Source organism: Brachyhypopomus gauderio, chromosome 6 (assembly GCF_052324685.1).
Source record: "Brachyhypopomus gauderio isolate BG-103 chromosome 6, BGAUD_0.2, whole genome shotgun sequence".
Taxonomy (NCBI): domain Eukaryota; kingdom Metazoa; phylum Chordata; class Actinopteri; order Gymnotiformes; family Hypopomidae; genus Brachyhypopomus; species Brachyhypopomus gauderio.
Genome location: NC_135216.1, coordinates 9,539,853 through 9,560,931, shown reverse-complemented (window position 1 = coordinate 9,560,931; position 21,079 = coordinate 9,539,853). Strand labels below are relative to the sequence as shown.

At 44.6% G+C, this 21,079-nt stretch overlaps 1 protein-coding gene across 20 annotated transcripts in view; it reads left to right on the top strand.

Annotated features, from left to right (window-relative positions):
- Window positions 1-21,079, top strand: part of adgrb2 (adhesion G protein-coupled receptor B2) — a 189,080-nt gene that overhangs the window by 90,265 nt on the left and 77,736 nt on the right. For 15 of the 20 annotated variants that reach the window (XR_013131778.1, XM_077008540.1, XM_077008543.1 and 12 more), the window contains exons 3-7: window positions 2,460-2,540; window positions 3,346-3,531; window positions 16,245-16,409; window positions 16,484-16,648; window positions 17,683-17,784. Coding sequence is in view for 19 of the 20 variants with exons in the window: in XM_077008540.1 (XP_076864655.1) it covers window positions 2,460-2,540; window positions 3,346-3,531; window positions 16,245-16,409; window positions 16,484-16,648; window positions 17,683-17,784 (699 nt within the window). In the remaining variant the exon portion in view is untranslated. Of the gene's footprint in view, window positions 1-2,459; window positions 2,541-3,345; window positions 3,532-7,821; window positions 7,877-16,244; window positions 16,410-16,483; window positions 16,649-17,682; window positions 17,785-21,079 lie in introns of those variants that run through there. The other 5 variants (XM_077008546.1, XM_077008534.1, XM_077008549.1 and 2 more) reach the window with 3 other exon arrangements.

Sequence of the window (21,079 nt, the reverse complement as noted above, 5' to 3'; positions counted from 1 at the left end):
AGCATCCTGCGCTCGGCTCTGTTAGCTTGCTGTCTTCCCTCAACCCCACCTCTCACTGAGAGAGGCAGCTTACTCAAGGTCACATGAACCTTTATAAAGAAACTTTAAAAATCTGTTCATAAAGTTATTACATTTACTGGTTTTTAAATTCAGATAAAAAAGCATTTCTGTTGTGCCTATAAATGAGCCTGAAGACAAGTTAAACATTGCTAGAATGTTATTTCATGATTTAATTTTATTTTAAGCTATTAAATCTCTTTTTATATTTTTATTGCATTTTAATTGTTTTGTTTAAATTTAGTCTTCCGTCTATGTAAATAAATATGATCTGTAACTATGAAAATTCGCTATACAAATACAATAGCCTTTTTTGCTTTAAGTGTAGGGGTCTACACTAAAGTATCTCTGTTCATCATTGTAACTTTTGGCCTGCTGTGTTCAGCTTGGGCAGTGTTGTGAAAGAGAATTCTAAGTATGCCATAATATTTCAACAGTACACTGTTGTTAGAATTCGTTCCTTGTGGATTTGTTTCGTGACTTGATTTGGCTTTAGGGTAAGCACACAGTAAAATATAAATCATGTTGAACAAAAGATTTTATGTTCCTATTGGGGACATTTCATGATTCTGAATTATTCTAAACATCCATTAACTTTGGAGTACTTGTCTTGAGTGGTAATTTAGAAAGTGCCTCTGAGGGTCCTTTTTGTCATCTTTTGTTTTTCTCTTCTTTGGCCCCTTTGGCAAGAAATCTGCTGTTCCATCATGTAAGTGGAATTTGTTTGTAGCCTTGCAGGTCTGTGTCAAGTGCTCTTAGAACAACCGTGCCTAACTCTGTCACGCAGAAGCCTGGTCATTGTCTGCACTCAGACCGCACAATCTGTCAATGTAACAGAGAATTTTCTTTTGCAGCCGAAGACATCACAGTATACCAACTGTGAAACATGGACACGACTGTTCCATATTTAATCAACAACCTTCTGAATGTCATTAGAATGAGCTTTTATTTTGGTGGGTGGCTGGGGCCACCGCCACTCTGTGCTGAATCCATTGTTCCACTGGCATTTCAAATGCACCACTGATCCTACTAAAGATTCCAAAAAGCTATTATGATTTATCAGGGAATTAATTTCAGATCCATTAAAACTACTCAAGGCAGCTACAGTTGAAAGACAAAACAAAAAGAAACACTTGCAATACCTGTTAACTGCATGACTCATAAAAGTGTAATCTAATATTATCATTTGTAATACAAATTTTTAAACTACATTTTCTATTGCCGATTTCTAATCGAAGGTGTGAGTTAAAAAAAAAACAACTGAAAAAACAAAGACGTTGTTTAGATGTTGACATTTTGTGATCTTATGGAAAAAAGAAAAACATCTGTTTAAAACAGGATAATTCGTCTGGTAAAGATAAAGGTCTGCAGGCACCTACTGCATTTAAAAAACATCTGTGTCAACACTTAACAAGAGTGGTAGTGAGTAGCAGGAACCCACAGCTCTTCACAACTCCACTGCCGCACATCTAGTTTGCTGAAGACCACGTTCCACATAGATAAATGCTTTGTGGATAGATGAGATGCATCATTAGGTTGGGAGACATTGGGTGTGAAACACTTTATGCCACCAAACATTAGAACCAATGGCTAAGCATGTTAAAGGGAGCGTAATGGTGTGGTGCTGCTTTGCTGCATGCAAATAGATGCTAATCATTAAGAGAGCGACCAATCCCAAACCGGATATGGAAATGAGATTTGGTGAGTCAGAGTTCTGACCTTAATCCTGCAGGGTTGGAATCCTGTAATGTGCAGGACATTCATGCAAGATATCCTAAAACTAAACATAAGCTGAAATGGTTTTGTATAAAGGAATAATACAGATTACCTTCCAAGAGTTGAATAGCTACTGAAAGCATTTGGTTGAAAATATTGCCAATAAAGGAGGTAACACTGGTTGCTAAGTATAAGGATTCACAGGTTTTATTCATCATTTCCATCACTGATTGAACAGTTGGATCAATAAAGATATGGCCCTGCCATTTCTCGTGTTAGGTAAATAAGATGAATGTTAGATTTTCAATCTATCATTATGACTTATTATCATTATGACAGATGTGCTCTGTGTTCTCTGCAGAGAGTGATGCAGACAAGAGCCTAGGCAATTAGATTAACTAAACAAAGACCTGTAGGGCTAAAGGAGTTGTAATCAGATTTCAGTTCAAGGATTAAAGACATTGTTAAAATGTCACTAATCTGATGTTTCATACACCGCATGCACCATGCATACATGCATTCAATGAGTAAAAATGATTATTTATGGATGCCGTTGTGTGCACAATATTAATATGAATTGACACACTATCCAAAAAGTTGATTAAGTGTATACACATTTTGTACAGGGTCTATCCTTAAGCTGTATGACTGTGTTTCTCAGAGTAGCCATAATGTTTTTTTTCCAGACCCTGATGATGATGAACAGAAGGTGAAGACTCAGAGGCCCAGGTCAGCTGACCAACCAGGAGTGTTCCAGGCCCAGACAGGTGATTGGCTCCTTACTTTGCTTCTCTCTCTCCTTCACCCCTGACCCCTGTTCTGAACCAGCGCCCTGCCGGGAGATCTTGTCGCAGGAGTGCCAGCAACCTAATGGCCTTCTCCCCCCTGGGCTCTGTGGTGAGGAGTAAGGCCTGACTCACCCACCAAATGCAAATGAAGATGTAATGCGATTATGAGACATGCAATTAATTTGATTCACCCCTTCCCTTCGTGATGTTGCCTCTGACCAAGGACGAGGCCTTCGCAGACAGCGCAGTCGAGGCCCGGGGAGACGAGCCCGTTGCCTCAGTCTCGCCCACTCGGGGCCGGCGGCGGCTGGTTGAGGGGGGGGGGGGGGGGGGGGGCTGGGGGGGCGTTGTCCCTCTGGCCCCTCCCAGAATGCTTTACTCAGCAGCTGGGGGGGGGGGGGGGGGGGGAGGCAGAGGGGAGGCCCTGCTCACATCTGCTCATACTCGGGACACGCTGCCTCTCCCCCAGCTGCCTGCTTCACTTAACATCTCCACGCTTCTCTGACTCAGTCTCGTCAACACACTGAGGAACGCTGACAGTGACACTTGAATATATATCTATTTTTTTTCCCCCCTGGTTTTGATGCTCGTGCAGTTTTTGAATTGTTGAAACTGCACGTATAAGAGAAAGCATTTTGATTTATGAAGAGCTCAATTAGACGTTGTTGTTATTATTAACCTTCTGTGACTCCGAGCCCTCTTCTCCATTCTTACTTAAAGCTCCTTCCTCTGCGGTCTCCTTACGACCTCCCCATGTCTGTCTCCTCCTCCTCTGCTGTGCTAGGAGATCCCGCGGCGGAGGAGTGGTCTCAGTGGAGCGTGTGCTCCCTGACGTGTGGGCAGGGCTGGCAGGTGCGGACCCGGTCCTGCGTGTCCTCCCCGTACGGGACGCTGTGCAGCGGCCCGCTGAGAGAGACACGCCTCTGCAACAACACCGCCACCTGCCCAGGTGAGCCAGGGCATCCCCCAGGTACAGTACCCCCCCTCCCCCCACACACACACACACACACACTGCAGCTGTACTGCATGCTATTAGCAGAACTCAAGGAATAAAGAATAATGCATGAGAATATTGTGTGTGAGAAAGGTCTGCTCAAAAAATTCATGGGAAATATTATTTTATAAATAATGTATTTTGTATTTTGCAAAGATGATTCCTCTGATTGGTCATCATTAAGACACACTCATACACACACACACACACACACACACACACTCAGAATGGTCCTCCAGGTGTCCCTTAAATTGATGCTGCAGAAACGGTGCCCATTGTATTTTGTAGCTGCATATTATATTAAGAAGCTGAGAATAATGTCAAGTTAGATTCGGTCAGCATCTGTATTCATATAGTCGTATTTAGAGGGATATAAAGCGAAAATCTTGTGGAAACTTGGTAAACAGAGTATTTCATTCCTTGAGTTCCAGTTGGAGTGTTTAGTTCCTTTAGACACCGATCAGCTGATGTAATTTTCCATGCTTGTGAGGCATTTATGGATTACTGTGGATTATGGATTACACTAGGAAATTTGAGATAAGTTCATGATACGACGCCTTTATATTTTATTTGGCATTAGAGAATTTGCTTAGAAAAGAAAGCACTGGCGGGAGAGGTCAGTGTGATTCAAACGGACAGTGCGGTTCCACTGGAGGTGGCCCGTCACTGCCGCCTGTTATTAAAGCCCAGCGCTGCATCATGGCGCTGCGTCGTTCTCCACCTCCACCTCTGTCACTCCCCTTTTATTTTCTTCCTTCCAGTGTGGGAGAGCAACGGCAGATTTACGCCGCCACTTTCTGTAGCCTGTTCATAATTCAGGGACAGCCGCTGCGTTATTGCATAGAGACAGAGATTAAAATCGGACAGAGAAGAAGCCGTTCGCTAGCCTTGAACCGACGTGTGACTAGGGCGGAGTTAGCTTAGCTCCAGATATCGGATCTTCACGTACACACTGTGTCAAATTAAATGGCGAAGCCGGCGAGTGATGGCTTGGTGTATTTAGTCTGGGAACTGGGCTAATTACTCAATGGCGGTAGGATTCGGGGAGAGTGCGCGTGGAGCAGGGGGCGAAGCTCATTTCTCTGTAGGCTTCCTGCCGAAGACTCTGTTTCTTCTCCGTTAGCTTTACTCCAGCTCTGGCTTAATCATGGCCGTCGCGAGCATTCTCCAAATAAACTTTACAAATGGTACAACTCCAATGGTAGCCCAGCTAAACAAGCTGCACAGGCTCATCTGTGCTCTCATCTGCCGTTGGGTTTCATGCACCCATGAAGAACACGAAATTGATTTTTTTTTTCTTTTCATTTTGAATTGAATAAATGGTTTTGAAATTGTCTTTCATTCTTTTGACATGACCAGCCACACAGTCAAACATTCTCGGTACGGGATGGGAAAAAATCCAATAAATACAATGCATCTGATATTTTCTTTCAGAGAGATGTGCTATATGGTTCCCCCTGTCGGAGGGGTATTGGGTAATGTGAGAAGTTAGCCTCGTCAAAGGAAAGAGTCATCTTGCAGCAAGCCACGACTACTGAATGAATCTTTTTATGACCATCTAAAGAAAGCCTGCCATGTCTTCACAATATGTATGAGGACATTTCTTGTATCCCTGTTTCTCAGAATGGTGTGGATCGCATTCAGGTGACAGTCAGTAACTAAATGGAACTCGGGTCTGTTCTTTTTAATGGAGAAATTGAATTCAAAGCTAAAGGGTGCTTGATAAATGGAACCTCATGCAATCCTTTAAGAGAGATAAAGTCATTCTTACCTGTCCTGAATGGTGGGGGGGGGGGGGGGTACTATATCATTCCATGTCTTCTCCGCCAATAATTCCAGGTTATGGCTCTGTAACATCTAGAGTAAGTCTGAGGGCAAATGGGGCAATTGCAGTGCTGAGCCAAAAGGTGGAGCTCTCTGTTTGCTTTTGCCCTTTAAAACCTATCAGAGGCAGACCCTCCTCTCATAATGGTACAGTTCAGCAGGGACAACGGTCTGTCACCGCTCTCTCTACCCTTATCTGAGTCACCAGAATATTTAACAAGGGGAGGTGTGAGGCTGAAATGCAGCAGCAAATGCACCGCTAATGGGTCGAATGAAGACCCTCAGGGGATTTGTGCCATTGTAGATCAGTTAACTATGGAAGAGCTCTCAATTCCGTTCTGCCCCATCGACCTGCTAGACTAGCTCTCGTCCGTCGACTTGCTAGATTAGCTCCCTTCTTCTTCTTCTTTCTGCTTTCCATCCTTTCTTATTTTCTCTTTCAGTCTCTTTTTGCTACTCGGTCTCCTCCCTTTCTCCGTCATCCTTCCTCTCTCTCTGTCATACTCACACAACCTACACTTTAGAAGGAAGTCTAACCACCCAATAGGTCAGGGTAGGCAGGCTTGGGATCTCAGCAGGAGGGTTAGATAGGCAGTGATTTGGTAGGTAATGCAGTCTGTAATGCAAAATGTACGAAGGCTGCAAGTTCCCTGTCCACGCCAGGGTCATACGCCATCAGTGCAGCTCTCCCTAGCATCCTACCTTCAGTGTTACCAAACATTTCTGCTGGACTAAAAGTGAACAAATATCTTGTGACCTTTAATTTTTACAGGGTTAATTGCATAAACAGAACCATCTGCAGGAAGGTTCACAATTAAGGGAGCTTGTCCAGCACAGCCGTTAATTACGACGAGAGCAAATACCAAATAAATGAAAATGATTGTTTTTTTTTTTTTTTTTTTTTTTGGTTCGATATTTTTATAAGGTTAGCATCTTTCAGCTGACAAGGCTTTTGGCTGCCTAGGGAACAAGTATCCATCCATCCATCCATCCATCCATCCATTCATCCATCCATCCATCCATCCATCCATCCACCCATCCAACCATCGGTGTCTTTCTCTCTCCATCTCTCCCTCTGCATTTCTCCCTTGCTCACCCTCTTCATGTGAGCTTTTCTGTGCTCTGTGTGCAGTTGAGCCATGGCTCCTTTGAGCTTTGCACTACAGAGTGAGATCAATTATTCATCAGCATACATAATTCACACTACATCCCTGCTCAACACAGTAGAGGGCAGCTATCTCTCCCTCTCTCTTTCTAAACCCTCTCTCCAAGTCTCCCTCAAAAAACTGTGCCTCTTTTTTCACCCCTCCGCCCATGATCCTTATCCCTTGTCTAAAACTCATCCATCCCCCAGAATCCTCTGCCTCTCATCAAATCTCTTTCCATCTTCAAGATTTTCGTTCTTTTGCCTGCATCTCTGTCAGTGTCCTTACCATCCCTCTCTCTCTCTTTCTCTGTCCCTCCTTCTACCCCCTCCCCTCTCGGTCTCCACATCTCCCTTTTTCTGCATCGCTTTCTTCCCCTCTAAATTTCTCCCTCTCATCTCCGCATTCCTTTATCTACCCAGATCCATTTCTGACTCCTTTCACTGGCACAACAGCACGGAGAAAAGCGCGTTTGAACTATGGTCGGGTTGCGTTGGTAATGTAGCGATTGCTGTGCACCGCTCCCGCTAAGCCCGTCCTGGCCCTACCCGAGCAGCAGAGGTGAGCCGGGCGCGGTGTGGCCTCTCAACCAACCAGCTCTTCCGGCTGCTTGCTTGCCGGGCTGAGGCTGCTTTTACTGTTGTTTCACTGCAGTGGTCTGGCGAGTGCCGCTACACTCCCACGTCCAGCGGCTCACCATTCTCTCGCTGTCATTACATCGCATTTCACATCCATCTGCGTCTCTGCGTGTCGGCTCTGATAACCTCGAAGGCTCATTAAGGCACGTCTATCCCACACCTCGAGCGCAACGATGAAACGTATACTATTACTGTAATTTAAAGTGGTTGAATTCATTGATATGCGTCATTGGTACACGCCATCACGGTTCCCATGGTCAATTCCAACAGGGTAAAGGAAACCTCATCCAAGTTGTGTGTGCTGTTTCATAATCCGCGCATTCCCACTCTTAATCCTTGATTGCATACTCCATTCAGTCTTCCTTTCAACATTCTCAACAAGGAGGTGGGGCTTCTGAAGATGGAGAAGGCCCACTATGGTGAGTGGCACTGTTGCCCTCTGGCTGGGTGGAGTTTCTCTGCTGGCTGATGCCCCTGTGGGTTCCTGCAGCCTTTGCCCCACCTCTTGCCATCTCATCAAACTGCTGGTGAATGTGTTGGTGTTTGCAGCACATGGGCTGTGGGAGGAGTGGTCTCCGTGGAGCCCGTGTTCAGTCACGTGTGGCCGTGGCTCTCGGAGTCGGGGCAGGAGCTGTGTGGGCCCCTGGCACGGAGACACGGCCTGCAATGGGCCAGAGGTGCAGACCAAACTCTGCAATCTAGCTTTATGTCCCGGTTAGTACTAATCTTCATCTCACCATTACTCTAATCTCTCTCTCTCTCCTCTCTTATGTTTCTGTTCTGGTTCATTCCCACAACTGTTGTGTTCTGTGTTCATTTGCCCTCTGTTTCATTTATGGTCAGCTTTTTTACTCTGGTAGATTACTTCACGTCTATTACAGAAACATTTGCTGCTCTGGGCTCTGTATATATGTCTCGTGACATATCAGTGATCTTTCCCCTGCTGCTTTCTGTCCTCTGCCTTTCCTCTGTTTTGTGAATGAATCCTTTTTTTATTTCGTTTCGATGCCGCAGCACTAAATGTCCTGCCACTCATCGAAGAAGTCCCAGTATGAGGTACAGCGAGTGGATTTCTGCCAGAAAGGTTCTAAAGATGAAATAGGAGCAAGACCGCGCAGAGCTTTAAATGTGAGGATTTTCTATTTAACCAGTAACCAGTGTAACTGATGAACAACAGGACCAATATGAGCAGGCCTCTTTGTGTGCATCAGTACTTTATCAGCAGGGATTTAAAATGAAGTTTGTTTGGATATATTGCAGGAATACCTATAAAGAGTGAATTACAGTAGTCAGTGTGAGGAGTGATTAAAACATGGGCTGGAATTTTAGCATCATTAACATCCGGAAAAGAGTGAGGGCTATACTCCAAACAAAGAAGACCAGACAGGGTTGAGAAGCGGGACTTAGATGCCAATGTTTCTAACTGGGGTGAGTTTATCGGTCACACATTCAGTTGTAATATCTGTAGTCTTGGAACTTTGGGTGTAATCTCTTGTAAGTCTTGTCCGAGTTTCAAATCTGATATAGATGCTGTAAACATTATATACCATGAAAGTGGTCATAGAAGTGTTATTAGGAATGACAGTGGAAATGGCACTTAGACATAATAGAATGTCATCTGCCTAACAAACCTAAGGTGATGGTTATGGATAATTTGTCCAATGGGCAACAAGTAAATAATGAAAAAGAGGGGGCCATTTTGATTAATGGTATCCAAAAAGCACACTTGAGTGGAGCAGAATGCTTAGATGTCTAGCACCAGCAAACGGCTTAAACTCATTTATAACCCAGAAATTACAACTTCTATACTCTCTCTCTCTCTCTCTCTCTCTCTCTCTCTCTCTCTCTCTCTCTCTCTCTCTCTCTCTCTCTCTCTCACACACACACACACACACACACACACACACACACACACACTCTTTACCATAATGCATTCAGGTTTTTTGTCTTTTTTCTCTGTTCATTTGACTCATCCTGCCAGTCCCAGATTGGAAATGTCTCTCCCAGCGTCCAATCCCGGCTCAGACAGAGGGGAGGTGGGCGTGTCTGGCCGTGTTTAAGCAGATACACAGATGCATGTGCACCTGCTCACCTCCAATGACTCTCTGCCACAGGCAGCACTACTGTCACCTCACAGAGCAGGATGCGAATCTCCAGATTAGTTATTACCTCACCGAGATGAGCAATAAATCATTTCCCTGTTACATTTCAATTTGGTTTCAATTTAAACAGTCCCCCCTCATCGAGTGCCTCCATTACGGTGCCAACTGAAGGGTTAGGGGGTGATGGCCAATCACTATGATTATCTTTGATTTGAGGAGGCGCAAATAAACAGGCCAGCCAATCTGCCCGAGTGCCATTTGATTGACAGTGATTACAACCTGTCAGTGAGCAGATCCCTTACCTCACCCTCCAGAGTTTCCCCCCAGATCAACACCATCTCACCTTTTTCATATTCAAATCTATCCACTGTCATGCTGCAAGGCCAATGGTGACATGCAATTCGCTCGTGGCAATTAACTCAAGGCAGGGTCAGGTCACACTAATAGACACTGCTGTTACTCGGTGATGCATCTGGGGCCATGAGAGTGTCTTTTGGACACCAGCGTCATTGTTATATCAGCCAATCTAGACATGCCCCACTGCTACCTTTATTCCCCCATGGGAGGCATCTCTGATATATTTTGGACCTCAATGACTGTGCCTTCACCCAAATGGATTTTTGAGTCTGTATGATTTTGTGGGGATGTGTGCAAGCCCACACCTAATATGCCTAGTATGTAGTATGCCAATTATTTAATATGTCTAGTACATAATATGCCTAGTATTTAGTATGCCAAGTATGTAATATGCCTAGTACATAATATGCCTAGTATGTAGTATGCTTTGCTGTAGCACAGTCTTGCTTGTTTCTTGTACAATTGCTTCGTGACTGAATTGCGTTATGTGTGTTTAAAACAGTCGTAGCCATAGACGTAAAAAGGGTCAGTTAAGGTCATGAAGTAAATTCTTGTTATTTATTCTCAGCAGCAACATCTCATGGAAGAAAGTGGAAATTCTCTGAACAGAGGGAATTTTCTGATCATTGCCATGCTGAGAAGTTTTGTAGTGCGACTCCAGGCTTGAGTTAAAAAAAAGCAGCTAAAGGATTTTTGGGGTAACCTGACATCCCTTCAGTTTCCTTTGTCAGGCCTGCTTGCAGTTAGACGAGCATTAGCTGTTTTATATGAGACAGCAGACAGGGGGTGATTAGAAACTGCAGGATTGCTGGACGTCTGGAATGGCATGACTTCAAATGATTTTAATGGAAATTGTTGAAGGGAGTTAGTCAGGCTAATTCACCCAAGGGCAAAGGAAGTAATAGTTAACTGTGTGTGTGTGTGTGTGTGTGTGTGTGTGTGTGTGTGTGTGTGTGTGTGTGTGTGTGTGTGTGTGTGTGTGTGTGTGTGTGTGTGTGTGTGTGTGTGTGTGTGTATAAATGACATTTTTCATTTTTATCTTGGATTATCTTAGTGTAATGAATCTTGGTTGTGTGCATGTATATTTGGTGCCTTGTGGAGAAGTAATGGTTTCACCAGTGGCCTTTCCTCTTCATGTCTGATCACAGCACTCATGGTTGTTGAGGTTCAAAGACAAGGCAGCTTTGAAATGACGAACACCAGCACAGCCCTCGTGTCATAAGGAAATAGATACTGGGCTTTGATAGTATATAGAAATCTCGCTTTCTCTGTGTCTGTCTCTCTCTCTGTGTGGTCCCTATAATAGAGCGTGATTCATAACCATGGGCATGTGAATATTATGAATAAATGCAAATGGACATTTGTGAAACCCAAGCTAATGTGGAAGCCCATCTCCACCTCTCCCTTCTCTACCTCCACCCTTCTCTACCTCCACCCTTCTCTACCTCTCCCTTCTCTACCTCCACCCTTCTCTACCTCCACCCGTCTCTACCTCCACTCTTCTCTGTCTCCACCCTTCTCTACCTCCACCCTTCTCTACCTCTCCCTTCTCTACCTATCCCTTCTCCACCTACAGTTGTGATCAAATTTATTCAACCCCCAATGCTGCGAAGGGTTTTATGGAATTCAGTGCACATTTGTAATTGTGTTCATAATGAAATCTTACAAGGACTTGTTAAAGAACTAAATGCAACTAAGATAGCATCAATTTTTTTTGTCATAAAGTATTAAATGGCCTTTTTGTGATTTCTTCATTGACACAATTATTCAACCCCTTTACGACTACCACTCCTAAGAACAGAGGTTCAATTCCAGTGTTTTCCATCAGGTATTGAAAACATCTGTGGATGTCAACGAGCAGCAATCAAGCATGATAAGCACCAATTAGGCAGATTTAAAAGGACTGTGATACTCAGCTCCTTCTAGACATCTACTGGTGTGTTTCCAAGCATGGTGAAGGCAAGAGAATGGTCCCAGAAGACAAGAGAAGAGGTTATTGCTCTTCACAAGAATGGCAATGGATATAAAAAGATTGCGAAGTTGTTAAATATTCCAAGAGACACTATCGGAAGTATCATTCGCAAGTTCAAGTTAAAGGGCACAGTGGAAACGTTACCTGGTCATGGCAGAAAGAAGATCCTGACCGCGACTGCTGTGCGCTACCTGAAGCGTAATGTGGAGAAAAATCCCCGCGTGACTGCTAAGGAACTGAAAAAAGACCTGTCAGATGTGGGCACTGAAGTTTCAGCTCAGACAATAAGGCGCGCACTGCATAACGATGACCTCCATGACAGAACGCCCAGACGCACCCCCTTGCTGACTCCAAAGAACAAGAAAAGTCGACTGCAGTATGCCAAAAGTCATGTGGACAAGCCACAAAGGTTTTGGAACAGGTTTTGGAAACTAAATTAGAACTGTTTGGGACAATGGACCAGCGCTATGTTTGGAGAAGGAAGAACCAGGCTTATGAACAAAAGAACACCTTGCCTACTGTGAAGCAGGGCGGGGGGTCAATTATGCTTTGGGGCTGTTTTGCTTCTAATGGTACAGGAAAGCTTCAACGTGTGCAGGGTACCATGAATTCCCTTCAGTACCAGGAGATCTTGGAGGAAAATGTGATGGAGTCAGTCACAAATCTGCGGCTTGGGAGACGTTGGACCTTCCAACAGGACAATGATCCGAAGCACACATCCAAGTCCACTAGAGCATGGTTGAACATGAAAGGCTGGAACATTCTAGAGTGGCCATCGCAATCACCAGACTTAAATCCAATTGAGAACCTCTGGTGGGACCTAAAGAAGGCAGTTGCAGTGCGCAAGCCTAAGAATGTGACTGAACTGGAGGCTTTTGCCCATGAAGAATGGGCTAAGATACCCATAGGTCGCTGCAAGACACTTGTGTCAAGCTATGCTTCACGCTTGAAAGCTGTCATAACTGGAAAAGGATGTTGTACTAAGTACTAAAAAATAATGTCACTAGGGGGTTGAATAAAACTGATAATGATGTGAGCACAGTAAAGACATTTGTGGTTATTCCATCATAAATATTATGTTATGTTTGTCTAATTTATAAGTGCCTCTTTGATATAATTGTAAATAAGATGGCTGAAATGATCAAAATCAATGTCAAACTGGCCAAAACACTTTATTTCAGTGGGGGTTGAATAAATTTGATCACAACTGTATCCCTTCTCTACCTCCACCCTTCTCTGTCTCCACCCTTCTCTACCTATCCCTTCTCTGTCTCCACCCTTCTGTACCTCTAGTCTTCTTTGTATCCACCCTTCACCACCTCCACCTTGCTTTGTTTCTGCCCTTCTCTACCTCTACCCTTTTCTGTCTCCACCCTGCTTTGTCTCCACCCTTCTGTACCTCCACCCTTCTGTCTCCACATGTCTCTACCTCCACCCTTCTCTACCTCCAGCCTTCTTTTCCTCCACCCTTATATCCCTCCACTCTTCTCTACCACCACCCTTCTCTACCTCCAGCCTTCTTTTCCTCCACCCTTATCTACCTCTACCCTTCTCTGTCTCCACCCTTCTGTCTCCATCTGTCTCTACCTCCACCCTTCTCTACGTCCAGCCTCCGTTGCCTCCACCCTTCTCTGTCTTCACAATTATCTGACTTCAACTTTCTCTACCTCCACCATTATCTGTCTTCAACTTTCTCTACCTCCACTCTTCTCTACCTCCACCCTTCTCTACCTCCACTCTTCTCTACCTCCACCCTTTTCTATCTCCACCATTATCTGTCTTCAACTTCCTCTACCTCCACCCTTCTCTACCTCCAACCTTTTCTATCTCCACCATTATCTGTCTTCAACTTTCTCTACCTCCACTCTTCTCTACCTCCACCCTTCTCTACCTCCACTCTTCTCTACCTCCACCCTTTTCTATCTCCACCATTATCTGTCTTCAACTTTCTCTACCTCCACCCTTCTCTTCCTCCACCCTTCTCCTGCTCTCACTTGCATCTTTTCTTTTTGCTTTAGTTCATTTCAACAACTGGAATGAATGCGGTTAAAAGACCATTGCAAAGACAAATATTGTAAGTGTAAATGAAAAAATAAAGTCACTAACAAGGTTCTTAATCACAAATCAAGATAAAGAAGGTTAAATGGAATTATTATTTTACTGTAAAACATTTGTACCACTTGTACCTCAAGCTATGACTCAATGCCAAAGTCTGACTGATGGCTGTCCCACAAAATGTTTGGTAGCTTATTGCTGTCAGTAGACTCTCCTGTTTTTGGCTGTCTATCTCTCCCTCTCTTATTCTTACTGTCTTTTCATATCTCTCTCTCTCCCTCTTTCTCTCTCTCTCTCTCTCTCTCTCACTCTTATGGCATTAGGTTCTTAGCTGTGTGTACTTAGCTTTGGCTCAAGAGGCGAGGCAGGCCGCGTTACTGCAGCTGCCGTCTCCCATGGCAACCAAGATATGCGCATGTCGTTTTTCATTGGTGGTTGTTTCTGGGAGAGACGACGAGTCGTCCATTCAGACGCAACGATGACGGCGCAGACGGACAGCCAGCATTCCTGTGTACTGATTGGGTTTATGGGACGGGGAAGATTGTTGTTATTTATCACAGTTTTGCTCCATGGCGATGCTTCTAAACTCGTAACCTAGGTGACTGCCGCATATCCAGTAATCTTTCGCCCTGTGTTTACTCACTGCATAGGTCAGCCTGTCATCATTTGCATGGCTGGTTCACGTTAAATCTAATGCAGTATACTGTGGAAGTGCTTGGTGTATAGTAAGGATTATATAATGTTGAAAAAAATGTTGTTAGGAGGGGCAGTTTGCCAAATTAGTGGTAGTATCATTATTTTGTGTCAGTGTGTCTTCTTCCATAAAATGCACTTAAATTAAGAGTGAATTTTATTTTAAATTGTCATCAATCATACCAACATCAGCCTGAATACAACAAGAATAAAGAACTCTCCACATATGTGCTATAAGAAACATAATCAAAAAGTTGCTTCTTATACACATACTTATATTATTTATAAAGTCCTGAGCAGGACTTAACTCAGTTTCTGCTGGGAGACTTAATGTAAACTTCATTATATTATAGTGACTGTTTAAGCTTAAGGCTTTGGTTTAATATGAAATGATGGGGCAGATGTAGTTTCAGTGTGAGTTTAGTTGACAGAAGGGATTTGCTTCAGTAAATACAGGTGCCACTTCAGTGAGTCCAGGTGTGGTCCAGACTCCATGCAGAAGCTCGGTATTACTTGATGAATATGCATGAGCACCAGACAAGCACAGCATTTAACTGGAGGCCCAGAGCATGAGGCCCAGTCAGATGGGTTTATTATAATGAGGAAATGGACCCAAACAAGCAGGGAGCCTCCCATTTGCCAAAAATATACATGTATAATAACTAATGGACCTCGTGCAATGTGAACTGTAGCATGAGGTAGTGGTCATAAATAATGTATGAGGGTTTTGTCCTAATGCAGCATTGGAAAGTCGGATGAAATCGGTTTGGAGATTAACAGACCGACTGCAGAGATTAACAGACTGACTCCTATTTCATTTCAGGCAGTGTGCAGTTTTCCATAGTTGGTAATATATTGCATAATTAGATTAGAATCAATAAACTTGTGCAGTGGAATTTTTATCTGAAATCTTTCTCTCATTGTCAACCACAAGGTGGGTAATTTAATAACTAAAGTCATCCTTTCACTGTATTGCCATGGTTTCTTATGCAAATAATGTTGTTTAGTTTTCTAAAAAATGAAAAGAAGAAAAAACTTTTCAGCTAGACAAATCCCCCATGACCACTCAAAATATCTTCCTGACATCACAAAAACAGGATCTAATTAGTTTCTGTACAGGTGTTATCAAACTTTTATTTTGTAGGTAATTGCCCACAGATATATATCTGTCTCTAAATCTTTTTGAACACTTTTTATGCCTTTAAATGCCCTTTGATGCTGTGCTACTCTATTGATTACAGGCAGTAAATAGCGTTATATAAGGCTCGGCGGTGTGTCCTGATGGTTCACTGGTCCCGCAGGCCTGGCTTGGTCCTTCAGGATCCTGTCAGGCATGTTGGAGTGTCTGACTCGCAGAGTGTGTTAGGATCGTTTGAGGACAGCAGTTTAGTGGCAAACGCGGCGCTGTTAGGATGAAGTACGACTATCACGGTGATGTTTGAGGTGTTGTAGTAACCTGTATACCGATTCCAAAGGTATGTGATCAAATCGACCTTGGTTTCCCTAAACTGAAGAGACTTTACTGCAGGTGTTAATGATAGTGTAATTATCCCTCAGAGTAAAGTGGGATTACATAGGAGAGTCTATGACTGATTGACTGTGTTCCACTGTCCACAGACACAGCCTGCTTCCCTGCTTGCGTCTGCATCGACGTCTGCTTGGTTGTCCTTCTGGCTTTATAACTGTGTCCTTTTCTGTTTCTTTCTCCTCTATCTCTCCTTTTTTCCTCCGTCATATATCCCTCTCTCTGTTTCTGCCCCATTATCTTCTATTCTTATCACTTCCCCTTCTCTCTCTCTCTGCCTCCCTTTCCCTTTCTGTCTGTTGATCTCTCTCTCTCTCTCTCTCTCTCTCTCTCTCTCTCTCTCTCTCTCTCTCTCTCGCTCTCTCTCTCTCGCTGTAGTGGAGGGCCAGTGGATGGACTGGGCTGCCTGGACACGCTGCTCCGTGTCGTGTGGGACGGGGACCCAGCAGAGACAGCGACGCTGCAGCGTGTCTGCGCACGGCTGGTCTGAGTGCAAGGGGACGCACGCAGAGACGCGAGAGTGCACCAACCCCTCGTGCGGGGGTACGTCCCGAACACACGCCCGCGTACATACGTTACCGCTGCTCTCCTCGTGACACCCCCCTCACTGCCGGCAGGTGGAGGAAGCTGGGGGCCGTGGAACACCTGGAGCCCGTGCTCCAAGACGTGCGACTCTGGCTGGCAGCGACGTTTCCGCCTGTGCGAGGGCACGGGCGTGCAGGGCTACCCCTGCGATGGCTCTGGGGAGGAGGTGCACGCCTGCAACGACAAGAAGTGCCCAGGTGTGTGTGTGTGTGTGTGTGTGTGTGTGTGTGTGTGCGCGCCGCTTGCGTGATGGAGACGGATCTGAAACCAGCGTTGCCGATGTACGCTCCGCGCGTGGACGGTGGCCCCCCTCTCTTCTCCGTTTTTTTCCCCGCGAGCGGGTCGTTTCATCATCCTCTCCAGCCTCCCTCACCGCTCCCCTCTTGCGTATGTGTCGGCGTGGCGCTGTCTCTGGGCGTCTGTCTCTCTCTGCCATCTCTCTGTCTACCCCAGGCGTTTGCTTTTCCACACTGTTTTTCTCTGCCTTCCTCTCTCATTTGCTCCCTATATCTCTGGGCCACGCGCTTTTATGTCTGCCTGTCTGTCTGTGTACCTGTAGGCCTCTATCTCTCACTCTCCCCCTGTCTGACAGAAGATCTCCCCATTTTCCCTCATCCTCCTTTCTCTCTCTCTCTCTCAGCAACACCATGTCCTCCTTGGTGCGGGGGAACGCTTCAAAACACTGCGCTGTGTGCTTTTCCAGAGTGCCACACAGTGCAGTAAACCACAGCCTGTAATAAGCGTGTCTCTCACTAGCTTTGTGAGGCTATAGATTAAATAAATGGCAGGTGTTGCTGTGGGGCTTATAGCCTCTGCCAGCTTTGATAGTGCTGTGACAACATGTTCAGGATGAAGATCTGGTCGCCAAGTTTGTTGAGAAAAATATATGTAGGTGGTGGTTCTCATGAACATCCTCTGCTTTTAGAAAGGGAGAAATACGTGTTTATGTGATGAGTAAAAGCTGTTTACATTACAGAAATAAAGCATATAGCCCTGTGTTTTACATGCATTAAAAAGACTGCATGGATTTGCATGGATTTCTGTGCATTTTTTACTGTAACACATGGACAGCTACACACAAACCGATATGTGCACGCACACACACACACACACACACACACACACACACACACACACACACACACACACACACACACACACACACCACACACACACACACACACACACACTCACACTCCTGCTCTCACACCCTGGCATCTGTTCTGTGTAGCACCTCACGAGATCTGCAGGGACGAGTATCAGGTCTCTGTGACATGGAAGAGAACTTCAGCTGGAGAGACTGTCTACAACAAGTGTCCATCAAACGCCACTGGTGAGTCACCCACCTGGAGCTCTTCTGTCATGAACACACACACACGCACACGCACACACACACACACACACACACACACACACACACACACACATACACACGCACACACACACACACACACACACACACACACACGCACACACACACACACGCACACACACACACACACACACACACACACACACACACACACACACACACACACACACACATAAACACTTGTTCCCACACTAAGCACCTCTCCATTGACTCCAACCAAAACAATTATTCTCTCTTTGCATAAATCATAATCAGGCTTCTCAATGTTACGTTATGCTCATTTTGATTTTGTTGAAATGAACATTGTAATTATTTTATAAAAGTTAAATACTAAGTGCACCGCCCTGATTTGGCATCATACTTGTACGTGGTACTTACTTTTACTTACATCAGAAGACACTCAGAATATAGAGAACACTATATACACTCATAATGCATTCATTACAGACTAAATGATACTGATAAGTAACATTTAAAAAATCACAATACATCAACATTTTGGGATGTGGGGGTTGTGCTTGTGTCCAACCGAGAGACAAAGAAAATATCTTAATCAGTACTTCAGTGTATGAACAAATATAACTAAAGACTTAAGGAGAATTACTGTAATATCCTGTGACCACCATCTGTTTCAAAAACAGTTTAAGAATAAGGAAAAAATGAAAAAAGCAATAAAAAAACAATACTGAAAGCAGCTGTGCTGTGTTAGGATCTGAAGTGTAAGTTCCAGATCATGGGAGATTGGTTTATTGCAACATTTTATGGTCAGTAAAACCAGTCCATAAAACTACATCAGAGATGCAATTAGTCATTTCTCAAAACTTACCACAGGTTAAGGTCCCATAACTCCAGTCAGTTCACGTTGATTTCTGTGCTTTTAATGAACATTTATTTTGGAACCCGTTGAGGAGTTGTCCATGAGTGGACAAGTTCAGTGTGTTGTGTTGGCAGCCTGCTACTGGCTGACTGTGAAGAAAGATATCACCATACTCTGTTTCAGAAAAGCGTGTGTGTGTGCGTGTGCGTGCGTGTGTGTGTGTGTGTAGTGTGTGTAGCATCTTAGCTTTTCCCAGGACTGCACTCTTCTGAATGGAGATCTTAGATGTTGTTCCTGGGATCTGACATTGGCTGTGTTCGAAATAGCCTACTACATACTGCTGGCATACTGCTTGGGCCCCAGAGTACGCAAAACATCCCCGGATGCCATACTACTTCTGCAAAATATTCCAGTACGCGAACAGAGTTATCTTCGTGGTGTACTGCATCCCATCATGCAACGCTACATTCACGTGACCCCGTAGTATGCTTTGCTTTTGTTGCATACTGGAAACTGTACTGCATACTACTTCGAGGACCAGTATGCAGTATCCAGTATATACTTAGTGCACTATGCAGTATCCAGTGTGTAGTAGGCAATTTCGGACACAGCCAATCTCTCACTTTATTGTGTTCCTTGTTGTACCCGATGTTGCTGTCATTTGGGCTGCATCTATCACTTCAGCCCTCTTCTGCTGTTTATCCATCACTACTATGTCTGGTTGGTTCGCCATTACCATCTTGTCAGCCTGGAAGTCTACAAGAACTCGTTCATTCTCCACCACATTTGCGGGGACGTCTGGCCCATATTCTGCACAGATGCCTGCTACTTGGTTATGGTGTCCCATGTATGCTCCGCCTGCTAGCGTCTTGCATCTCAGGGGCATCTTTGCGCAGCATGCACCATGCCTGGTGTGGAAGACCAGCCTCTGTTGATCTTGTATTCAGAGCTTGTTCCTGTCCTGCTGCCATTAGTGTTTCTGTGCTGTCCCTCCGTTCAGACTTTTGGTAGTATTTCTTCAAATAAGCCACTTCCACTATTTGCTGGTGGTACATATTGTGGATGGAGTTTATCCTGCCATGACGGTTCCTCCTCATTCCCGTCCTCCTCTGCTGTCTGAGGTACTCCAGAAGCACTTCATCACTTCATCACTTGGGGCCATCTTCCTGGCATACCTGGATCTTTGATGTTTCATCCTGGATAGTGGCTCTGATTCTCACTAGTCCTCAGCCCCCCCTCCTTCCGCTTAGTGTGCAGTCTCAGAGTGCCGGATTTGGGACGAAACCATCTGTGCATTATGAGGAGTTTCCTTGTCTTGATGTCAGTGGATCTTCTGTCTCCTCCTTTAGCCAGCTTATTATACCAACAGGATATCTGATGACTGGGAGAGTGTAGGTGTAGGTCTTCCCGTTCAGCTGACATCAGAAGACCTGCCACATTCTTTGTAGGTATTTGGCTGTAGCTGCTTTCCTTGTGGCCTCTTCATGATTCCCATTTGCCTGATTCGAAAGGTACTTGTAGCTGCCCTCAACATTTGTTACCATCTGACAGAACGTTCCCCTCAGTTTTGACTACCTTCCCCCTTCTTGTAACCATGCAACCGCACTTATCCAGCCCGAATGAGTTTCCGGTGTTGATGCTGTGTATCCTGGTGAGATGGATTAGTGAGTCGCAGTTCAGTTCTGGCAGAACACCACTGGGCACAAGGTATTTTCTTGGTAAATCTCACTCTTGATGGTGACTTGGGCTATTAGTCTGAAGTTTGTTACCCTAAAGGGCCATTGTCCCCATTGAGCTAACCCTAACCATAGATAGATAGATAGATAGATAGATAGATAGATAGATAGATAGATAGATAGATAGATAGATAGATAGATAGATAGATAGATAGATAGATAGATAGATAGATAGATAGATAGATAGATGCACATAATCTTTAGCCTGTCGTTTAGTCATTACCTGGTCAAGGTTTGTCCCCAGGCGCTATAGCCTATGGCATTGCCTCACACTTTTTCCCCCCACATTTAATAAATGCTATGTGCAATATATCTCAGACATCATGCTGGAACCAGCCTGGAGGCTTCCATTGATTTATATGTAATAAAAACAGAGAAGGCTAATAAATGATGCCTTTGAAGTGTGACTGCTTCGTGCAGTGAATGAGGTCAACGCAGGAGTGTAATCTGCTGCCCTCCCCAAAATAAAATAAAATTTAATAATTCCTACAGGCAGGTGAGCTAACATGGCTTCCACTCCCAGGCTTTTGTTAGTGTCTCCCCGTGGATTACTGTGTATTTGTGTATATGTGTGTATGTGTAGCTCTGATTGCTGTCCAGGACGCCAGGTCTTGGTCTCTGTGTTGCATGGATGGCTAAGACTGTTCTCTTGGCCTGCTGCAGAGATGAACCATGATGCAAGTGTGGGTAAACAGTTGTGCAG